General features: G+C 43.5%; 1 protein-coding gene across 1 annotated transcript in view; it reads right to left on the minus strand.

The window, feature by feature from the left end:
* The window catches only part of LOC311134040 (RNA-binding protein Musashi homolog 1-like), a gene marked incomplete at both ends in the record, with an annotated part of 28,356 nt that extends 10,007 nt beyond the window's left edge, over nucleotides 1–18,349 (minus strand). The window contains 6 exons of the mRNA XM_084167646.1: nucleotides 4,173–4,265; nucleotides 4,710–4,751; nucleotides 16,632–16,716; nucleotides 16,853–16,934; nucleotides 17,758–17,798; nucleotides 18,288–18,349. Coding sequence (XP_084023772.1) covers nucleotides 4,173–4,265; nucleotides 4,710–4,751; nucleotides 16,632–16,716; nucleotides 16,853–16,934; nucleotides 17,758–17,798; nucleotides 18,288–18,349 — 405 coding nt within the window. The remainder of the gene's footprint in view (nucleotides 1–4,172; nucleotides 4,266–4,709; nucleotides 4,752–16,631; nucleotides 16,717–16,852; nucleotides 16,935–17,757; nucleotides 17,799–18,287) is intronic.
* Nucleotides 18,350–24,168: the final 5,819 nt, after the last annotated feature.

The raw sequence follows: 24,168 nt of genomic DNA on the forward strand, positions 1-24,168 counted from the left end.
GACTGAGGGAGAGGCAGGGAGAGAGAGAGGGTTGTATGGACAGAAAGACAGACTGAGGGAGAGGCAGGGAGAGAGAGAGAGAACAAAGAGAAGTGGGGGCTTTGTCAACATGCACCCCTTTCATTTTTCCTCTCACTCCATTTTTCTTTTTTTTCTATCCCACTCCCTGCAGCCCTATTCATGCTGACTTCCTCCCTCCCTCCCTCCCTCCCTCCCCTCTTCACTCTCCTTTGCTGGTAAGAAAGTTAGCACAAACTCTCCTCTAATAGAGAAACTGTGAAACTACTCCACGTTTTGCCAGTGAGAGACATTATCAGTAGTACCAAAGCTAACACACGCACACACAGCATGACTGCATTGCTATTTTCATTACCTATCAGCGAAGTCTAATGAAACTCAACACAGGGTGAAATGTGAGTGGAGGAAAGCTCCAGTTTGATTTCTAACCTTTGAGATCGTTTGATGGTATCTTCATAAAAGCAGTGCATATGACAAATATATTTCGTTTTTTTGAATCTGACAACAAAGTTTACACAAACTGTGCATGTGAGTGTGTGCCTGTGAGAGAAGATGTGTGAGAAAGATTTTGTGTGTGAGTGTATGTATCTGGGTGTGTGTCCCTGTGTGTGTCCATGGAATATGGAAAAGGTCAGGGTTGGAGACCCGTTAGTCCAACTGAGTCTCTCTCTCTATCTCTCTCTCTCTCTTCCGCTCTCTTTCACACACACACACACACACACACACACACACACACACACACACACACACACACACACACACACACACACACACATAGCCCCCCACACCCACAAAACAGCCCCCTCCCCAGTCCACCCACTGTCCTTCATTCAGTTTTGATATCCCTCCTCCCCCCTCCTCTCCCTTCACCCTTCCGGTCCTTTAAACCCAATGACACAGCAAAATCGGGACAGGGACAATAAGTGGACAGATGCAGCACCAGAGACATGTTGTCATAAGCAGTGTGTTACATGTTCAAGTAGGCTCCTTTTAGCATTAGGCTAACGCATGTGGGTGTGAACACTAAATAGCCACCTTTAGCCCTATTATCGAACTGTGAGGATGGCTAACAGTGAATTTTACTAATTTACTGGCTAGCTAACATCTTGAAGCTTATAGCTGTGGGTAAGCTTTACTGTCGTCAGTATCAATAACAAAAGTGTTAGGCCAACTGTTACAGAGTCACGAGGGTATGTGACAAGCTAGCTTTGTGTCTGAGAGGAAAGTTAGCCTCCAGGACAAAGTCAATAGGAAAACAACCTGTTGTCCACTGTGTCCAGAGCAGTTTAATACTATCTGGCTGAACTATAGTGTCTTGTATTTACCTCAGCACGGTTCACACTCACTACCCAGCAGAGAGCGCATCCCCCTTACAGCATGTCACATTACATTCTCATTAGGTTACATTGACAAGGAACTTTTCAGGAACATTCTGAGAACATTTTCAGTCACACTCTCACCTCAACCACCTTCCTCTCTCCTCTCTGTTTCACTCTTCCCTCGCTCTCTTTCCTTCCCTCTCTCCACCCATCTCTCCAAACAGGCCAGAAAACAAAGTGTCCAGTGAAGCCCTCTAATTGCAAACTCACATGGCTGACTGGAGCCCAACTTATCCGTCTGTCCTGTCCACCCCTATATCTCTCCCCTTCCTCTTCCTCTATCTCCACCCCTCCCCCTTCTCTCTCGTCCATTTTGGAAGGATGAAGTTAGGCCTATAGTTTGCTGCTGACTCTTCAAAGTGAAGCTGGTGCTGCGGTATTATTGCACTGTACTTTGAGGCAGAGTGCTATCCGATGGTTTCCCAGTACTGTTTGGGAGGACAGGTCTGGGAATGGGATAGTGGGAACGCCAGGACAGAACACAGCAGATTTCTGGCCAGGCAAGGCAGGGGCGTAAAACGAGACGCGTCTCTGTGGGATTCTGACCTGCTTCCCAGACAAACATGGTCGCCCGTGAGCGCTGGGATCGGCTCGGTTGAGCAACCAGTGTATGGTTACATCCGGTTGGTCAATCACATCAAAGAAAAAAGGGCTTATGTTTTGCACTAGACTGACATTGACCCCATTTAGGCCTAAATGCCAACCTAATTTGGAAGTGCACAGACAACAATGGTAAGAAATTGACAGTTCTGTTGAGTGTGCCACACTGTCCATTCTTAAATCAAGTGACAAACTCCCTCCAAGACACGCTGCTGTACAAATCAAATGCTGGAAGCGCAATGTGGAAATATGCAAAGATTTCATTCGGCCCAAGCATCCCCTATGTGGAGATCAATACTTGACAGGATCCTCCACCAGAACTCTTTTTCCTCTACCCCCTTTCTCTCAGTCTCTTCCATCCTTTAGTTTCTTCCTCTCTCTACCCCCTCAAAGTGACATCATTAAGCCCCTTCTGAGGGGATGTTGATTCTGTCTAGGTTTCTAGAAGGTTTTCTGTCCACTGCTGCTCAAGACAGTCAGGACACACTCTTTTAAGTCGGTGAGTGTGAGACATTAGCCTCACGCACAGACATACTGCTAAATTACCAAGGGACATTGGCTAAAGCAGGTCACCAAGGCAACAGACTGAGACAGGTGCAGGGGGTAAGAGTGTGTTTTGGGATGGGGAGTGTGTGTATGTGTGTGTGTGTGTTTTTTTGTGTGTGTGTGTGTGTGTGGGGGGGGGGGGGTCTCGTGGCAAGCGCAGCTGTTGCATTAGATTAGTTCAAAATTGGAGACCCTTCACCTCCTCCCTCCTTAACTACACCTCTCTCTAGCACAGACCTCTTCACTCGTTCTCTCCCTAACACCTCTCCACATCTTCCTTCCCACTGATTCAAGACTGTTTGTCAACTTTCTTTCAATCTGTTCCACTTTTCATCCCTTTATCCCACTTTTTCTTCAGCCTATTTGGAACTTCTCTAACATTTTAGTGAGAGTTGGTTCTTCTCATACATGTCTGCGTTCCTCTTCTCTCCTGCAGTTTGAAAACACTTCCCTTCTGAGTACCCCTACCTCTCTCCAGGAGGTGCCTCTTCACTCTCTTCACCCCTCTTTCTCCCCCTTCCCTCTTTCTATCCACTCCTCTGTCATCCCAGCATGAGTTTGCCTTTCACTGCATTTCATTCAAATAGGCTTAACTAGCTTGAAGAAAAATTGAACAGCCGAAGCAACTCAAACAACAGCAACGGGAGAAAAATGGAAGACAGAAATGCTAATATCCATTAGAATACCTTTTGACAGTAAATATCAAACATAATGTTGTTGTGTTCCCTCTTTTGAGATCCCTCTTCTCCTTCCTCCCTTTCAACTCTTCTCTGAAATTAGCCACGCTTACCCTGTCTCTAACCCAAATGTGGAATAAGAGAAAAAGAGAGAGCGAAAAGAGAGAAACAGGGAGACAAATAGACAGAGAAAACATGAGATATAGAGTGAACGGGGGACATTCAATGAAAAAGGAGAGAGCACTTGGAGAAACTTTGATGTTGATCATGTCAAAATGGAGAACTACTCCTGATTCATGATATACATGTAATACAGGGATGGGCAACTTTGATGGGGGTGGGGGCCACATTTGCTGCAATTCTACACACTTTGCCATGTGGCGGAGAGAAGATTTTGCAATTTTATAACTTCAGTTTTAGAGTTAATTTCGTGCAATTATAAATATTTTGCCATGGAGCGGAGAGGAAAATTAGTAGTTTTACAGCTAATTTCCTGCCATTCTACACATTTTGCCATAGGGTGGAAAGAAATGTTTGCAGTTTTTAATATGATATTTGAGTGACACTGACTAACAACATCAGTGGGGGCCCCCCGGGCTCTAATCGACCTTGATTACTACAAGTTTAGATAGCTGGCCGCGAGACTAACTTACCAATCTAAAACACGTTAGCTGACATGGGTTAATTGAGTGACTATCAGGGACTGACATAACAAGAGACAAACCATTGATGGACAACCACATTTTGAAATTGCACCTTGTGCTACTATTCTACCTCACAACAGTAAGTTGAAACCGCGACGAGTTCCCAAAAAATCTAACCTTTATCAGAGGGCCTTCAAAGGGGGGGCTGTTGGCCGCATGCGGCCCGCAAGTTGCCCATCCCTGATGTAGTGTAATTTGCAGCAAAAGCATGTCAACAAACGTATCTTAAGACAGTGTGTCACATTTACCTTTCCAAACTGGTCAAAGTATTGCTTGACGTCCTCGATGGTTGTGTTCACAGAGAGGCCTCCCACAAATATCTTCTTTGTCCTGGTCACCAACTGACAACACAGAGGTAGAGGACACACAATCATTAACACAAAGCACATTGAAATGGCTAGATGTTTCAGATAATAAAGATCTAAGATCTGTTAAGCAGTAAAAATATCTAGGGAGGAGGGTTGCCAGGCACTCGGAACAGCATAGTACAGTAATAAGACAATTCATTTGACACAGTGTGTGAGTGTGTGCATGAGTGTGGATGTGTACATGAGTCTTTAGGCTGGTAGAGCCCCCTGGTTCTTATGTATCGGGGTCATATAGAGGTCGGGTGAGGTAGGGGGTGAGGGGGGACGGAGGATTGCTGCCCCTGCTGCCCCTTCATCACGTGAACGGAATACAGGAACATAATCTGGTGCGGCATGCGGGCCTACCCTGATGGGACATGGCGGCTGTGACGTCACCTTGGCCTCCAAGAGTTAACCCTGTCAGGGATGAGAACTCACCTTGGGCTGGGCTCTACGAGGAAACGCCACCTTGGGATCAATCTGGAAAGAGAGAGAGAGAGAGAGGGAGAGAGAGAGAGAGAGAGAGAGAGAGAGAGATGGGAGTTGGAAGAGAGAGAGAGAAGTCAGAGAGGGAGAGAGGAGAGAGAGAGAGAGAGAGAGAGAGAGAGAGAGAGAGAGAGAGAGAGAGAGAGAGAGAGAGAGAGAGAGAGAGAGAGAGAGAGAGAGAGAGAGAGAGAGAGAGAGAGAGAGAGAGAGAGAGAGAGAGAGAGAGCGAGAGAGAGAGACGATGTGTTAGAAACAGGTGGACAAAAACATTTAGAGACCATACAGGTAATGGTGACTCACAGTTCAAGACAATGGACCACAAACTTGAATGATACAAACTTTATGATAGAAAGCTTTTCTGGTATTTGAAAGGCATTGCATTCAATTTCTATGACAGTCCCCAACCTGTGATACACTGGAGTTATATGACCAATGTAGTGGCAGACTGCATACCACTAGCCTGGTCCCAGATCTGCTTGTTCTGTCTTGTAAACTCCTGTGGTCACGCCATATGAGTTGACAAGACAGCCAGAACAGATCTGGGACCAGGCTAGCATATCACAGTATAATACTCTACAATAGCAAAACAACACTTAAAATTCACACAGTATATCAATGAATAGACTCATGTTGACAGTGTGTACTTGTAGAAAACACTGTCTGACTCGAGAAAAAAGCTTCTGTTCAAATCAGAGCATTGTATGCCGTGGAGGATTTGCATAAAGGCTCAGGTTTCCCACGTGTCTTTCAAGTCAAATCAGGGGCCGCGGTCTTGTGAGGCTCTGTTGGTATGAGCATTGGTCTAGCAATGGCAGGGTTGTGGGTTCCATTCCTGCTGGGGTTACATACTACTAAAATCTACACTGAGTGTACAAAACATTAGGAAAGTGCTTTTGAACAGGGTATGGTAGTAGATGCCAGGTGCACCGGTTTGAGTGTGTCAAGAACTGCAACGTTGCTGGGTTTCTCACACTCAACAGTTTCCTGTGTTTATCAATAATGGTCATCCACCCAAAGGACATCCAGCCAACTTGACACAACTGTGGGAAGCACTGGAGTCAACATGGGCCAGCATTCCTTGTGGAACGCTTTCGACACCTTGTAGAGCCCATGCTCCGACGAATTGAGACTGTTCTGAGGCCAGAAGGGGGTGTAACTCAATATTAGGAAGGTGTTCTTAACGTTTTGTACACTCAGTGTATGTACTCACTATACTTTAAGTCGCTCTGGATAAAAGCATGTGCTAAATGACACAGTAACGGCTGATGTTTGAGTGAGACGGAGGGCTCCTCCTCACCCCATGGTGTAGGACAGAGAGGAAGGGAGGACCGTCACCTCCAGCTGGCTTCAGGGTGACAGAGGGGACAGTTGACGACGGAAGGGGACTACATAGCATGGCTACGTTAGCAGGGGTGGCACAACAGCTATGGTCGATTGTTGAGCACCCGGGACTTTTCAAATTCTGCTTCTCATTTACTCCACATGACGGGAAGAAACCATGACTTCTACTGATGATCTCACATTTGTCGCTCGATACATATGTCTAATGACACTTCACTGAATTGGCCCTTGTGGCAGAGTTATCACACCATGACACAAACAATCGTTTCTTGGGTCAAACAAGAGCCTGATCATCCCAATAGTTTGGTGCCATTTTATTTCAAAACCTTCCTATCAAGCATGTTCATGTTCCCTCCAGTGCTCAGAAATCAGTAAAACAAAGCATGTTTGTCATAAAGATAGAAAAACGCAACAAAGACAAAAGGACCAACACCCCTAACTAAGTATTGGACCTAAAGTATCGACTACCACAGTTGTGCTATAGGCTACATCTTGCCATGCTGTTTAGTATCCTTACATTATAAAGACATGACGGGGTACAGATCTACAGCACCTAAAATGAAGCAGAGCACAGGTATAGATAGGTATAGATAGTACAGTGAATGTGGGCCTACACTATGGCCTCTATAGAAAACTTTTTTAGTTTAGCCCAAATTGGTCTATTCCAGAAACCAGGAGTAATTACCCAGCTAACATTCATAAATATTCAGAAACATATCCTTGATCGCGAATAACAACTTAAAATGGCAATGGTATAACTGACTTAATAACATATTGTACGTTACAAAGCAGAGAATGATAGTAATAAAGTTATAACTGAGTGTTTATTAATGTTAGCCGGCCGACTTCTTGCTTTGTGACATACAACCCAGATGGATACTAGAGCGCAGAGAAGGATCCCATCAAACCAGAGCCTATTTGTTGAGTGGCTTATGTTAAAGGGATACTTCAGGATTTTGGCAATGAAGCCATTTATCTACTTCCCCAGAGTTAGATAAACTTATGGATACCATTTTTAAGTCTCTGTGTCCAGTACGAAGGAAGTTAAGAGGTAGTTCGGCGAGCCAATGCTAACTAGCATTAGCACAATGACTGGAAGTCTATTGGTATCCGCTAGCGAGCGAACAGATACCCAACGCTAGCAGATACCCATAGACTTCCAGTGCGCTAACGCTAGTTAGCAATTGCACTACAGCTAGTTAGCAACTTCCTTCAAACTGCACGCAGAGACATAGAAATGTTATCAACGAGTTCATCTGACTTTGGGAAAGTAGATAAAGGGCCTCATTGTCAACATCCCAAAGTATCCCCATAAGACTAGACCTCAAACTGCCAAACCCATCCAGATATGTTTAAAACTGAAACAAACAAACAAAGTGAAGGCATTACAAATCATCATTAGCACCCGGTCGCCAACACATGTCGCAAAGGCAGAGAACAACATAAAAAGTTATAGTCTTACAACATTCACATTATACTCTCACAGCACTACTGTTATTTTCACATTTCTATTGTGTGTATGTTTTTTTTTTTTACGGATCGGGATCGGGATGGGGAAGTGATAGAATGAAAGCAAGAATGAACTGAATAAATAGTAAGAACTAGGGCGGCAGGTAGCTTAGTGGTTGAATGGATACTTCGGGATGTTGGCAATGAGGCCCTTTATCTACTTTCGCAGAGTCAGATGAACTCATGGATACAATTTTTATGTCTTGAAGGAAGTTAGAGGTAGTTTCACGAGCCAATGCTAACTAGCGTTAGTGCAATGACTGGAAGTCTATGGGTATGACTTCCAGTCATTGCGCTAACGCTAGTTAGCAATTGTGCTAGCACTAGTTAGCAACTTCCTTCAAACTACAAACTACATCTGTGGATGTATCCCTTTAAGAGCTTTAAAGTATCCCTTTAAAAGCTTTTGGCAAGAAACAGAAAGGTTGTTGGTTCGAATCCCCGAGCCGACTAGGTGAAAAATCTGTCGATGTGCCCTTGAGCTAGGCACTTAACACTAATTGCTCCTGTAAGTCTCTCTGGATAAGAGTGTCTGCTAAATGACTAAAATGTACCGTAAATGTAAACCGGAGAGGGTGAAAAGGAAGGAAAGAGAGAGGGAGATAGGCCTAGATCGAGGAAGAGAGGAAAATATGTGAGAGAAGGGGAAAGAGTGAGAGAAGGGGAAAGAGAGAGAGAAGAGGAAAGAGAGAGAGAAGGGGAAAGAGTGGGAGAAGGGGAAAGAGTGAGAGAAGGGGAAAGAGTGAGAGAAGGGGAAAGAGTGAGAGAAGGGGAAAGAGAGAGAGAAGGGGAAAGAGAGAGAGAAGGGGAAAGAGAGAGAGAAGGGGCAAGAGAGAGAGAAGGGGAAAGAGAGAGAGAAGGGGAAAGAGAGAGAGAAGGGGAAAGAGTGAGAGAAGGGGAAAGAGAGAGCGTGGCCATTCATTTTAAAACAAAAACTCCCCAGTTTGTGAGCAGGGAGTCCTAGCCCAGTAGGCAGCCTTCTGATTTCATTAATTAACAGGACAAAAGGAGGACAAAACAGATGGGCCCACAGAGGAACAGGGGATCCCCCAACCCACCCCACACACCCTCATTGTGCGGTTAAACACATAAAACACACACGCACACCCACACAATATGATCCACCAAATCACTGCTTTTTCTAACAATCTCTCATTCACAAAATGTTTGTAAGGAAAACACACACAAATAGTTAACGAAAGTGTGCTATCCTATCCTATCACCTCATAATTCAACACATAAAATACATCTGTTTAGAAACAGCCATACCAAGACATTTGGAAGGTGGCTAGGCTATTGTGTCACTCTGTGGACAGCGATTGGATTTGGGTCTGGGCTATCGGGGTCAATCTGCACTGCTGAACAATGGCAGAGTAATTAGTTAACGAAGTCCACTAATGAGGCCCCCTACCCCTAAGACCCAGCTAGGACAACCTGTGTCTGTGTGCGTGTGTTTTCGTGTGTGTGTGTTTGTGTGTGTGAGTGCGACTTATTACTTCCTTCAGGAGGGCAGATACACACTCGGGGATGATGCTATACTTCAGAAGCACCAGTTTGTTTCCTTCAATCCGATTAGGTGCCTTTCAGATTCATACTAATTACAGACCAGGGCCTTTCTGTCTGTCTCTCTCGCCTTTCCATCTTCTCATCCATCCCCTTGTCGTCTCCTCTGCCCCTGTCACCACCAGAGAGCTAATCTCCACAGAGCCATGACCTGGGGCAGTGCTAACAGCTAATGTTAATGCTAACCTAGTTCTCACCCCATATTTAGTATTTTTAGGTCTCACTCCATATGGAGACCAATCACCCATTAGTGAACAGACACACAGCCAAATCCAATGAACAGATTTGCAAGCGTAGCAGATTTTGTCATCATGCTAAATCTCTTTGCTTGCTCTGAGTCCGGTAATGAGTTTTCCCCTTGTGACAAAAACATTTAATAGCCTTTTCTTGGTGAGCCGTGTTAGCATTGCTAGCTAACTTTAACCAGGCCCGTGGCATCACTAAACTGCTCTAGAATTACTAACATCAGTAAATTGTCCATTCATGTATGAATTAAAATCAGTAAATACATGTATGTATAAAGCATTGTTACAAGGGCCAGTAATCTGCCTAAATCATAACCAACATAATTGTGTATTAATCTAATGCAATGGTTAACTACAAGTAATAATAACATAAATCAGCAGTTTATGACCTTCAAATAAGATATTAGAGTGTAACCAAAGTTCTTTCTCTTTCTCACACTCTTCATGAGGTATATTCAATGCAGCAGGACTAACATACCTAACGAACTGATTGGTTTACTTAGCTGTGTTGGACTAGAACAGCCACAAAAAAATTGTGTGGGCTTGGAATTTGACTATGTGCATAGGAAATCCATGCAATCCAAACTTACTTCGTACTAATGACGACGATTTGATGTGCTAAAGTCTATTAGTAATAGACTATATTTGTTTTGCATAGTCAAAATGGGACCAGGGTCGTGTTCATTAGGCATCAAATGGAAGAAAAATTACTTAAACTGGGACTATGTGGACTAGTCCAATAAGAAAGACTCATTTCCATTTTCCGCTACAAAACGTTTTCCATTAGGTGCACTAATAAAAAACGACCCTGGATAGTCTTACTCCAGACCAGGCAATAACACTCAGGTCCTCTATGCACTACATCACACTACTTCCCTGTGTCCGAGTCCTCTGAAGCAGCCAAACAAGTAGGACTCTGTCTTCATGCCAAAACAACATCACCAATATGCCTCGCTCATAAAAACCTATTCAATTGGTCAATACTGTTATTGTCAATAACAACATGAAAGTCGTCTTGAGATATGGGCGAGTAACTCGAATTTTCATGCAAAACTACCCTTGACATCTCTGCATGATGTAGCCCTTTCCTGCAGTCAATGACCACTATATCTGACATAGTACAGGTGTCTTCTTTTTCTTAAGCCCATAACCATGTTAAGACTACCAAGAATCACTCTGTGTGACCCTGATTTAGCCCACTGCAGTAAAAGGTTCATCAAAGACATTTGACTTATTCGCACACATCTTGGTCCTTTATATGATTAGACTGTGCTATGTTTTCCATCTGAATTACAGTAGGTAACACAGACTTTCCTAATCAAGTAGTTGCCAAAAATAAATCACGACTCTTCTATTTGTCCCCAGCTCTTTGCTTTTACAGTGTCAAGCGTATTGTCACTGCTTTTCAAAGCGCTTAAACTTGCCCCCATTCCTACTGCCAAACCCCTCTCATTCACCTTGGCCTTTCTCTCACTTTCTCTCTCTCTCTGTTTCTTTCTCACCCTCCATGGGGTGAGCATCGAAAAAAACACTCAAAGCATGGAACATTCTTTCTAATTCCAGAAAGGAATTTCACTCTCCTTCTCATCTCATCTCATGCTGGTCAAACAATAGCCATCCACAAGGGAGAGAGGGTAAAACGGTTTGGAGGGATGGAGGCGGGGAGTGTTCAAGAGGTAAAAGTGCACAAGGAAAGTAGAAGAGATAGTACAAAAAGAGGACAGAATGAAATAGGTGAATAGATAGGCAGGGAGAAGGTGAGATAGAGTCAGATAGAGAGAGATAAAGCGAGAGACAAAGTAAGGGAGACTGGAACACCAAAATTGAGTATGTTTTTTTCCAATTACACAGAGACACAATTTATCAATTGACGTACTGTATGTGAAATCAGCACACCAGACATTTTCAGCACACCGAAACATAACAAGGTGAGCTGAAACAAAATATTGTTATAAAATCAAAAATGGTGTCCCTGCCGTGGTAGACCATTCAACCCTCAACATGGCCACAACAACCTCCTTTCAGGGTGATATGTCCCAAACCAAACCCTGCTGTGATTGCAGAGGCTTGGCCTCCTCCTACCTATGGCCTAGCATTAGCATCACAGACGCCCCGCTCATTCTTAAACATTATGCACTGCGTTATCCAGACACGGTAACACAATGATTGACCATCACACTTTTACACACACACATCGACACAGTAGAGCCCGGGGTCTTCAAATGTCACCTAGCTCATAAGATATTCAAAGATCAGATTGAGAAACACACGCACAAACACACTTCTGACAATACAAGGCCTACTGTAACTAGGATCCACAGATACATCGCCATGACACCCAACACACATCTGCTCCTGATTTCAAACAATTTCTGAAGCGTAAAATACCTAGTCTGAGTACCTGTCTCTGTAACATTTGACTCTTTGTGTCATATGCAAAAGATGTGTACAAGGAGTGGAATGTAATAGCTGAACAGAGACGACAACCAGGCTATAAAATACCAACGGGGTTACACAAAAACACATTACCACCTCGATCAAGTAAACAACAAGATATAAATGGTGCAATCTATTTATAAGATAGTTAACGTAATAGTATTTTTATCTGTCTTGAACAGGTGATTCATTTGGAGTGGTGGTCGTATGAATACAACTCAACGTCTTCACAAACATACTGTATCTCTACCATGTTATGACAATGTGTTCACTGTATCCACAAAAACCCTACTTTTACTGTAATTACTGTAGAATCTATAGACTGTAGCTATAACATCAGTGCACTTGCTTTGCTCCTTTGGGAAAAATTCTAATAGGCATATTATTGGATCATAAAGTGTGACCAATATTGAAGAGATTAATTGTAACTGAAAAACACGTTTTAGTTTAGTCAAAGCTATGTAACTAAGGACCTGTAAATCAACGTCCTACACAACCACTGCCGTATGACTCAGTTGGTAGAGCATGGTGCTTGCAATGCCAGGGTTGTGGGTTCGATTCTCACGAGGGGCAGGATGAAAAAGTACGCAAATGTATGCACTCACTACTGTAAGTTGCTATGGATAACAGCATCTGCTAAATGACAAAAATGTAAATATGTCTTTATGGCATAGTGGCTGTTGTCCTTGGGATGGCTCTGCATTGGTGGCAGCAGTACATGCTGCATTCATCTTCAAATGCTAAAAGAGAGTTGATATGGAGACAAAAGTCCCACTAGGCTGTGGAGTCACCATTATGTCCCCTGTGGATGTGACTGATTTCACCCAGGGCAACAGACCTGCGTCATGTAACCACACTTGCCTTCTATCCTCCCCCTCTCTCTCACCTTTCACTGTCAAATGTTATCCCTCTAGGGCTAGGCAGTGTGTGTGTCGGTGGTAATAGTACTGTGTGCACACGTGAGAGTGTGTGTATCGAGGGGGTGGGGGATGGAGAAACATCCATTGCTGACAAAGCTGTATGCATGACCAACACAAAATCACACAGACACATATTCACACCTTGTATAGTCATTGAAATATTGACATTAGCAGCAATCAATCTTTGTGTTGGCCATCAACAACAAACAAGTGTTTAGACACAAGCATCATCAACGGTTATGTTACTGTGTGTGGCATCACCGGTTTCTTCAAAGACTAGTCTTATCCATAGAATTAGATTGAATAGAACTGACATTTCCATTCAAGTCAACCAGTGTTGTGGTCGAGTCCACCTAAAGCGAGACCGATTTAATACCAAGACCGGGGGGGCGAGAACGAGTCAAGACCGAGAGGGTGACAAGGGGTCCGAGACTAAGAAAAATGTGAGTCCAATTCAAGACCATGATTGTAATTTTGTCAAATTGACACCAATAATATTTTTAATTGTAAATAACTGTCTTAATGTTCCTGGACCCCAGGAAGAGTAGCTGCTGCCTTGGCAGGAACTAATGGGGATCCTTAATAAATACAAATAAGAGTTCAAAATGTCCAGTATTTCTGTGTTCATATTTCAGAAGAACATATAGATTCTTTAGACATTCAGAATGGTGAAAACATACATGCTAAGGGAAAATAGAGCCACTCAATGAGGGCCTTCTACACCTTCAGAGAAGGGCCAAGGATTTATAAAATAATTACAAGAACAATAATAATTCTAATTACATTATTCTTTTCAATGATGTTCGGATTTAATCGCTTCAGTTTTTGTTGGAAAGGAAAGGGTTAACACTGAAGAGAAAAAAATATCCAATCAGGATTTTTCTTTAGTGGTCTCTGGGGAGATAAATCTAGCTAGCTAAGTCAGCCATTGGCTAGGCCATCAGAAGCTAGATAGAAGGAATCTGCCATTCAACTGTATTAGGGCAACATTTTGGAGTGACAGTGGAATCAACCAATCACATTTTGACTTGTAATGGGTGGGACCGTTTTTACAAAAAACATATGGAAACTTCTGCCTTCTCAAAGGCCAACAGGTCACTGCGCAATAGTGAGCAGTCACTGTCTAGCTAACTATATTTTGTTGTAGGCTAGTTTGCAGCGATTGCAACAGGTGTTATCGAAGAGGATGTTGTTGCTAATTTGCTAGCTTCTCCCTTTTCAATAATAACTTTCAACAAGATGTTAAGTTTTAAATTAGCATCATCTGGTGAGTGGAACTGTGTTTTTTTATTGCAGCTTGCTTGCTGTTGTTAGACATTTCTTTGAAAATAACTTCTGTGTGAAACATTGTTGCATTTGGTGTAGTGGTGCCTGGAGAGGTTGGTATACTCAAATGTTGCTAATAATTTCCCAAACGGCCTGCCCAGCGAAAGAGAGGCACCCTGTGTGGAAGAATATATATATTCGTTTTCCTATATATTCTTCAGATTTGCACTCTCTAAATCACACTTTTTAAAATAGAAAAACAAAAGAAATGTGATGTTCTAAGTCAACAACAATGCTTAAACCACATCAGGAGACCCTTTTGGAGGTCTGGGAAAAAGACAAATATATATTTTGGGGAGGGTACTGAGGAGTATTTTTGTAATAATAATGTCTTCTTTTTCTGTTTTTGCTCAATCTTGTTGGGTGGGCCTGTGTCCACCCAGGCCCACCCATGCCTAGGCTCCTGATGCAAACAGGGCATGATGACTGAATTGCGCATCACAAATAGCCCACTAACCATGACTTCGGACCAAACTTTTTCAATACCTGGTTTGCATACCCATTGTTGCCTTAGTGAGCATTTTCTGGTAGATATCATACATTTAAACGTCTTTCCTACCTACCCTACCGGCTACCAATGTCATTCTTCTGTGAGCTGCTCCATGTCAAAACCAGTTGAGAGATGTGCGCTCTTGCTGCCTGCAGATTATATTCCAGTGAAACTAGGCTATGTGTGCGGCGCGCATGTGAATATATTTCACGTGCTTTGTGATTGTGTAGGCTACTTTGTGCATGATTTCTCTATTGTACAACATAATTGATAAGTTGTATACCTCCACTACACTACTTTGATAAGCATCAGTGGGGAATAAGAAGTGACTATAGGCACAAAAAAAAGTGGGTATACGGCATATACCAGCGCATACCCTCCACTACGTCACTGGCCCTTTGTGTTTTACAAAAAGTGCACTCCTACATGAGTGCGCTGGTATTACGGTTGCTGTCCTTTCAGCATCACAAACCTGTCACACACTGAAGGCCTATGTCCAATAAGTTCGCCACTGAGCAAACATGTCTATACTAGATATAAAGACTGCAGGTATTAATGTTTCAAGAAAGGAGTGTATATATTTGGCCTGGCAAAGCAGTTTTATGCGCTTACTGAATGGAAGCTGATAATGATTAGTTTTTTTACTCTGCTGGTCTTGGGAAGAAATTACGAGACAGAGTCAAGACCGAGTACAAATGTGTTCGACACCAAGACAAGACCGGTCTCGAGTACTACAACACTGAAGTCAACATCGCCCAGAGGTTCCCAAACTTTTTTGGCCCGCGACCCCATTTTGATATTTAAAATAAATTGCGACCCAACCATGTAAAAAGGTGATGTAATCAATGGCCAATGTTAACTTTTTTAATTGGGGCTATGAAAATTACATAATTATGTTCTCCCCTCCCCCCCCAGGTCTGATTTATTGCCTGGTCTTGTACACGCTGTTCTAACGAGTCCTGCGCGGCTTGTGGGCATTGTAGAGGGAAACAGAAGACACGTACGTGTTTCTGAGAGTCTTATCTTTCAGTGATGGGGTCATAATATTTTGTAGCTTAAACTATTCAAAACATAGAGCCACATTTGTAGGAAGAAAACAGAAATCGCTCTGTTTATTACAAGGGAATCTAGCAGTTACCAGATGTTACTGAAGTAACCGCGGTTCTATAAACCAAGCACGTTTTTTTTTCTTGAGTTTCTCTTGCAACCCCATATTCAAATCAGGCAACACAACATGGGTCGCAACCCCTAGTTTGGGAAATACTGACATAACCAATTCTATGGAGTTGACCTTTTATGAAGAATTCTATGAAGTTATCACAGGCAAGGACTGAACTCAGGACCTAGTTGACAACAATGTACCGCTTCATGTTTTGTAGGCTTAACTTAATCTAAACAGTTCTCTAATGTTGGTTAAACTTAATTTAACAGTTTTACGAACTCACAATCAGTTACAACCCAACTTATTTAACATTTTTTTTTACAATTGTAGTCATTTAGCAGACGCTCTTATCCAGAGCGACTTACAGTTAGTGAATGCATACATGTTTTTTTGTTTGTTTTTTCATACTGGCCCCCGTGGGAAACGAACCCACATCCCTGCCGGCCAAACCCTCCCCTACCTTGTGCGCCGCCCATGGGTCTTTTACATGTTTTACAGCCCTAACATTTTTTGGGGTCTAAAACTCTTCTTTCTTTTTGGTTTGAGAGAGAGAGCTGAAGCCTCCTCCTCCTCCCTGTCTCGGTCCCCAGGTAACCATGGTGACGAACAGCAAGAAAGAACCTTTCATGTTGGCTGCCCTAAACCAGGATTTGGTGGTAGGGGAGGAGAGAGGCTCCCATAGTATCCCCAAACATTACTACCAGGGCCTACCTTTTCATCACATGGTATACAACATTATGGCATAACATGTCATAAGAAACAGACTGACTAAGAACAACTGCATCCATATAAAATACATAGATGCATGTAGGCCTAATAATAAAACTGACTTTTCTATTAAAATCAGATTAAATAAATATAAGGATGCCAGCATAAACTTACTGTTTTAGAATCCAGCTCATGTCTGTTTTGCGCCAAAACTTTATCCACACCAGCTTGGTCTATGTATGTGACAAACCCGAATCCCCTGAAGAAAAAAACATTGCCTTTGAATTATAACAGGCTGACACAACAAAACACAAACTATCGCCCCCAGCTATAAAGAAAATAAACCAATGAGAGCGCGCCTATGATAGGACGGTGAGGTGCGCACGCCTCCTTACCTTGATCTCTTCGTAACTGGATCTCGCATCACCATACACTCCTTCACCTCGCCGAATTTACAGAAGTATTCATTCAAACCCTCTGTAAAAAAACAACATATGTAAGGATGTCGAACCGTGTTCCAAATCCTTTCAATGTAGGCGATAATAATGTATTTACAACGACAGATAACGCAACTGAGCAAGACCACGTTGTTGTTTGTCTGTCGAAACGTCGTTCATTGAAAGTAGGATAAGCGTTGACTATTCAACTCATGGTTGATAACCCATGTTATAATATGTTGATACGACCATAGTTACTTCACAATTGTGATAACGTAGGCTATACAAATAAGCTGATTAGGCTATACTTTTAAAATAACTATAGGCAACAGTTTACAAACAATGAGTTTTTTAATAACACTGTATTCTATTGAATGAATGGCCTCAATGACGCTGTTACAAGCGCAACAATGCGATATCACAAACAAAAACACCCTCAACGCTGCAAAAGGCACGATGTTCTCACCTGCTTCAATCAGATATCAAAAGGAAAAACGTGTTCCATATGGTAACCAACCGCCCAAATAAGATAAAATAGTTTTAAACATTAAAAAACGATTTTATACTAGTCCTAATTTACAATGTTAATCCCATATCGTCTCGGCTGTTTCAGTCTGCAGTCTAAATCCTGCGTTGCCTAATGATCCTCGTTGAATGAAAGCTTTGATTTCGGCAGCATAGGCTATAAACTATGAACTGTTTTTTTTTTTTTTTACAAACTTCAGAGAGTTTCACATAGTCCACTGAACAACGGTAAGAATTCTTCTACACATAGTATATAAAACGGCTAATAACACTAGCCTAAATCTAAGCATTCTATTTGCATCCAGGGACTTTGAAAAGTCGCTCGCGGGACAGCTCACCTTGTGTTGTCTGCCAACTGAGACCCCCGATGAACATTTTGCTGGATGGGAGAAATAAAGGCGAGAGTAAGAAGTGTAGAACAACATATTACCGTAAAACAGAACTCAGACACTAAAACCAAACTGCAATTGACAGATTTATATAGGCTACACAATAACTGAAATAAAGTAACGGGGGGGAAATCGGCCATGTTGTGAAGGCAAGAGTGGTTAAGTCGGGCCGGTATAATGCTTACGAGAAAATACTGTAATCAAGTGCTCTCCAAATGGAAAGAAAAAGTTGTTACAATAGCTATCTCCTCACTCAAAGACAAAAATATAATAGTGATAGGGTCCTGCCCGGATGAGCGGCATTGATACACGGTTGAGCGGACCACATTGGAGAGCACAGCACATCAAAACAAGCATGCCTGCCTGTCTTTTGTCTCCGCGCTCCGGTCGGCTCCACACAAACCAAATCCACTGTTATCTCTCATACATAGGGAAGCAAGCAAGGCCAAGGCGCTGGTGAGACGGCGCGGGAGATTTACCAAGGGTCGTGGGGGGAGTTGTCCACGGAGGACAGGCTGCTTTGGCTCCCTTCCGTATCCATTCCGTTCCTCTGTTCTTGACTGTGAGGTGAGGAAAGGCAGTGAGTTGCAGACTCAGGAGGGGTGTGGGGGTGGTTTGTCTAGAGGAGGAGGGACGAGCGAGCGCGGCGCCCGCACACGCACGCTGATACACACACACACACACACACACACACACACTAATGATACACACAAGCAGGCTCCGCCTCTCCCTCGCTTTTCCTTACTCTCGATTCCCGCCCCTCACCACACCGCATTGTAGGCATGGCGCTTTCTTGAAATGTTTCCCCGCGGAAGGATAATGATGTGCATAGTGGAAGTTTTGAGGAAGTCTATTGTGAATAGATTATTAGTAGACAGTATATGCCTAGTAAAATAAGGCCTCCAGCTCTTAAGTAAGTATGAAGTACATTCAAGGACTAAATCTGAGAGTAGGGGGGAATGCAGTGGAACGTGGAAGGCATCTTCTAAGAGAGAGGATGGAGTGGCATCATGACACTTCTATGGATTTGATATGGGGAAATCCCTAGGGATTCATGACAACTACACTACACCTTACAGACATAGATACATAATTTTTACACTATCACATTGACCCTAACCATACTGATGATTTACTATTTACTATACAGCAACTTGTGGATGCATAACCAGGACAGCACAGTACAGCTTTTATTGGCCCAGCTCAGTACACCCCCCTTAGACCTCCTTGTTGCAGAGACCCATCCAGGTTGTGCCAACAATGTGAACGACTGGGTTCAAACCCTCAACCTGTGTCTCTTGCACACCACAAAACTGTGTTACCCTGCTGAGCTAAAGCCTATAGTAGGCATTTGCTCTAGGAACCGCTCTGCTCGTGGGGTGCCAGAGGCCTGGTATGTAAGCTACAGAGTACCCTGCCTCTGCTAATTTTGAACAGTTTTAACTGTACATGCCTGTTCTTAGTCACAGCAGCAGCAGGTTGCTATGGCTGTCTGTCTCTTTACAAATGGCTGAGGTTTTAAGTCACCCTGGATACGTCCCAAATGGTACTCTATTCCCTAGTGTACTACATTTGACCAGATCCCATATGGCTTTGGTAAAAAGTAGTGCACTGTCTAGGGAGCCATTTGGGACACAAGTCATTATATCCTCCAGCCCTAGTCCTGTCCATGCCCCCACGTGACCGCACATGTGACTGCCTTAACCAACTAAGTGGCAGATTACCAGCTTTTCCCCTAAGTAGGCTACCCTCTTCACTGGGCCAAGATGGTCACCTGAGGGCTTTAAACGCATTGGTGGGACTGCTCCTGTCCTATGGTACAGTGAGGTGCATGTACTACCCTACATTTACGTAATTTAGCAGACGCTCTTATACAGAGCGACTTACAAATTGGTGCATTCAATTTAGGATAGCCAGTGGGACAACCACCCCTTTTTTTATGGGGGGGTGGGGGAGGGTAGAAGGATTACTGTTATACTACATTTACATTTTAGTCATTTAGCAGACGCTGTTATCCAGAGCGACTTACAGTTAGTGAATGCACACATTTTCATACTGGCCCCCCGTGGGAAACGAACCCACAACCCTGGCGTTCCAAGCGCCATGCTCTACCAACTGAGCTACAGGGGACTAGCTACCTACCAGCTATGTGTATATTAGCTGAACTGTCAAAGTGTACTGGTCAAAACTGCAGTTTGTTTACTGCTATTTACTGTGCAGATTTGAAAGGTTCACATTGAGCTATAGCCTACATAATATGTTCATTACAGGGACAAGTCAAGGCAAGCTACCTTTTGCCTTTGAAATAGGCAACATTTAATGCATCAAAACACTGAATGTGTGACAGAGAGAGCGAACGAGAGAAAGAGAGAAAGAAAGAGAAAGGACAGTGAGAGAGTGAAAGGGGGCTCCAACAACTAAAAACTCTACTCCAGAATCTCTCCTTTTCCACACATAAACGTGTGTGTTTACAATACCTCCAATGCATCAAACTGCACTTAATACAAACACACACACACACACACAATAAAATGAGTGGTGGCTGTTTATGTGCAGCCTCACGAGACGTGCTGTCGGGTGTATGTGTGTCAAACGGTTGCGAGGGGGACTGGCGGGGGGGGGGGGTGGTGGACCATGGCGAGAGAACAGTATGTTGGACAGAGCCTAGCTAGCGCCCTATCCTGACTGACTGGAGCAGTGGGCGTGATACATTTCTGCTTGCATGATCAATGGGGCTGAATAAAGAGAGGGAGAGAGAGAGAGGGAGTGAGAGGGGGAGGGGAAGGAATGAGTTGTGAAAGTGATAGGAAAACAAGCAAGAGGAGAAAGGTAGGAAACATTTTTGCAAAGGAAAGTGATGGGACTAGATGCTAGATATGATATGATGGAGAGAGGGAGACACTTGGAAAGTATATTAGTATATATGAATAAGTAAAGGGGAATGAGTAAAAATGGGCCAAAGAAGAGAGAAGGCAAACATAGATTTCATCAGTACAAAAGACAGGCTCTTATAACAACAGTAGAGAGAAAGATTAAGACTTACAGTAAGGTATGCCATGTCCAACCTTTGTCCACTTGTTTTGAAGCTCTTCAGCAACACTTGAATGAACAAGAATGGGATGGGATGCACGCACGCACACCTGTGTGTTATAACACTTGACTAACTCATTTTCCTTTAGAAATGACTGTAGTTTTTCTCAGTTATTTGAGCAATATTATATTTTATTAATGTCAGCTTCAGTCATTACACTTTTTAACCTCTACATGACATGCATTTTTGTCCTTAAGAGACCTCTAACAGATTACTTATTTTTGATTCAGTAATTTGGACAAATATATGGTTATGGTTTCTTCATACTCTGGTTTGTTAACCTCACCAAACCAAAATGGCTTCAGCTTTGATTGAAGAGGCTATTCTCTCTCTCTCTCTCTCTCTCTCTCTCTCTCTCTCTCTCTCTCTCTCTCTCTCTCTCTCTCTCTCTCTCTCTCTCTCTCTCACTCTCTCTCTCTCTCTCTCTCTCTCTCTCTCTCTCTCTCTCTCTCTCTCTCTCTCTCTCTCTCTCTCTCTCTCTCTCTCTCTCTCTCCTACTGTCACTCCACCAACTCCAAACACAGTGATAGTTTGTCCAATCTGACTCTTCTGTATATTAGTTTTCTTGATCACAACTGACCCAGAGTGGGAAGCCTATTGTTCAACCATGAACTTTGACCCTTTAGGTCTTGGGACCTTCTCAGAGAGACCCTGAAGGGAGTTTGGGATTGCTGCTGCGGTGTCAACTTTTGGCCATCTGAAAAAAATCACTGGGTGTGTTAGTGGCTAGGCAATAGGTTCCATAAGTTCTATGGCTTTGGGTGTGTTCTCAATACATAAATGCTGTGCAGGCCAGCACAGATTACGAGATCATTTTGTTATATTGTAGCAAATTTGGGGGGAACCCTGACCGGGACTCAAACCCAGGTCCAGAGACTGTCAAGCCAACGCCTTAACCATTACGCCAAGAGGTCCAAACCTCTTGACGAGGTCACTAGGTGTTGGGTTAAGGTCGTTACAATATTGATGTGGTTGAACTGAGATGTTCCAAACTTCTCCAGGTGTTGTAAAGATTTGATATTCTGGGCAAGCCTTCGTAGAATCTTGCACCTCTGCCATGTAAATGAACAGAGGCAGGGAAATGGAAATTACTGCTGAGTGAGAGATTTCCCTCACAAATCACTTGGCCAATGCCACTGCGTTGTAGGTTCATGGCACGCCAGGAAGCCTTTGCCTTGGGTATCGGGGAGGAAGCCAATAGACCAACAGGACACCAAGAGGAAAGAAGTCATTCACTTTGATCGGGGTATTTGTTCACCTGGCAGGTGGCAAGAGGAGGAAGGGAAGGCTTTAGGAAAAGGAGCGAAAAAAACAAGCACACCTATGCTGCTAGGGCAGAGCTCCACCTCTGTTCTCCTGGTATGTTGCTAGGGCAGAGCTCCACCTCTGTTCTCCTGGTATGCTGCTAGGGCAGAGCTCCACCTCTGTTCTCCTGGTATGCTGCTAGGGCAGAGCTCCACCTCTGTTCTCCTGGTATGCTGCTTGGGCAGAGCTCCACCTCTGTTCTCCTGGTATGATGCTAGGGCAGAGCTCCACCTCTGTTCTCCTGGTATGATGCTAGGGCAGAGCTCCACCTCTGTTCTCCTGGTATGCTGCTAGGGCAGAGCTCCACCTCTGTTCTCCTGGTATGCTGCTAGGGCAGAGCTCCACCTCTGTTCTCCTGGTATGCTGCTAGGGCAGAGCTCCACCTCTGTTCTCCTGGTATGATGCTAGGGCAGAGCTCCACCTCTGTTCTCCTGGTATGCTGCTAGGGCAGAGCTCCACCTCTGTTCTCCTGGTATGCTGCTAGGGCAGAGCTCCACCTCTGTTCTCCTGGTATGCTGCTAGGGCAGAGCTCCACCTCTGTTCTCCTGGTATGCTGCTAGGGCAGAGCTCCACCTCTGTTCTCCTGGTATGACAATCCTTCCATCCCCAGGGGAGGGTTTAGTGAGGGAACGAGACAAAGGGAGGAGAGAACGAGAGAAAGGGTGAAATTTCGAGGAATGCTTCAGACAGCTTCAACACAATGGTAGAGGTTTAGCTGGTTTCTATTCATTTTGATACATCTTTAATCTCACAAGCACAATACTTTCAAAAATGATTAATAGTATATGGAAGTACAAGCAAAGGGGGAGAAAGGAAAGGGGTGGGGGGAAAAGGGTTTATTTACACATTATTTTACTCAGACAACTGGGTGCCTATTTTAGTTATTTCAAAATAAGAAACTGGGAGTGACACACACAACACACTCCAACACAGTCACAACAGAGGCTTCCAGTTACAATTTAGCACAGGCCTAACATTTACGGACAGCTTGTCAATACAAAGTTACCACCAAGACAATGGCTACGGGAAACAAGGCACCATTAGGGAAACGTTACATCCATCGTTGTCTTACTTATTGCATTATAGTCTCTCCCAACCAACTCACAATTCACTGATGATGTCATTTCTACACATTGATCAACCTCCTTTTGCACTATTAGCTGCCCTTTGAGTATTTTGCACATGAGCTATAACGTTACAATTGCTATCTTTGGAAAGGAAGGCTATATTGATAGATGGAGTTTTCTTGTTGAAAAAGGATTTAATAAATCTCTAGTTTTGAGGGTTGTGTGGTTCATGGTAACTTTCAGGCTTGGGCATGCATCCACTTTTAAAGCAGTAGTACCATGGTTGTACAAACATTATACATCAGTACAATTAACGTTGGTTAACCGTTGCATAAGTGCAGAAAATGTCCGTTTTCTAGACATCATAGTAACCATGTAGACGCCCATCACTACATATTTAACATTACGACAATGTCTTTGGCCATTGTACATGGTCAATGTGGAGTCTAAATTAGAATATTGTGGTCTTGACCAATGGACAAGTGATAGATCAACCCCCAAACAACATTAATAGTCCATCAGATCAGAAACTCCCCCAAAGGGACCTTTGGGGGAAAGACTTTGCCCGGTGGCAAAATCTACAGCTCTCATTTACAAAGCACCTTCGCCAAAGACACACACTTCAGAATATGGCCCTGTATCTCTTTTAATCCTTTTTCCACCCCCACCCCCCACTTCCATCCACAGGGCCTATCAACGCCATACCTCCCTGCTATTTATAGGATATGACTGTCCCCTCATCCGCTCCCCCCTGCCAAAGCACAGACATGGGGGTGCATTTCAATAATCAACAGTGGCCTCCTCTCCTCTCCTTCATCTGCACTGATCCCAACCAGAAGGGAGAGGGGTGAAAGAAATGGCAGATGCCAATCAACGACCCCTATATAGAAGTCCATG

Source organism: Coregonus lavaretus (genome assembly GCF_964263955.1).
Source record: "Coregonus lavaretus genome assembly, chromosome: 8".
NCBI classification, from domain to species: Eukaryota; Metazoa; Chordata; class Actinopteri; order Salmoniformes; family Salmonidae; genus Coregonus; species Coregonus lavaretus.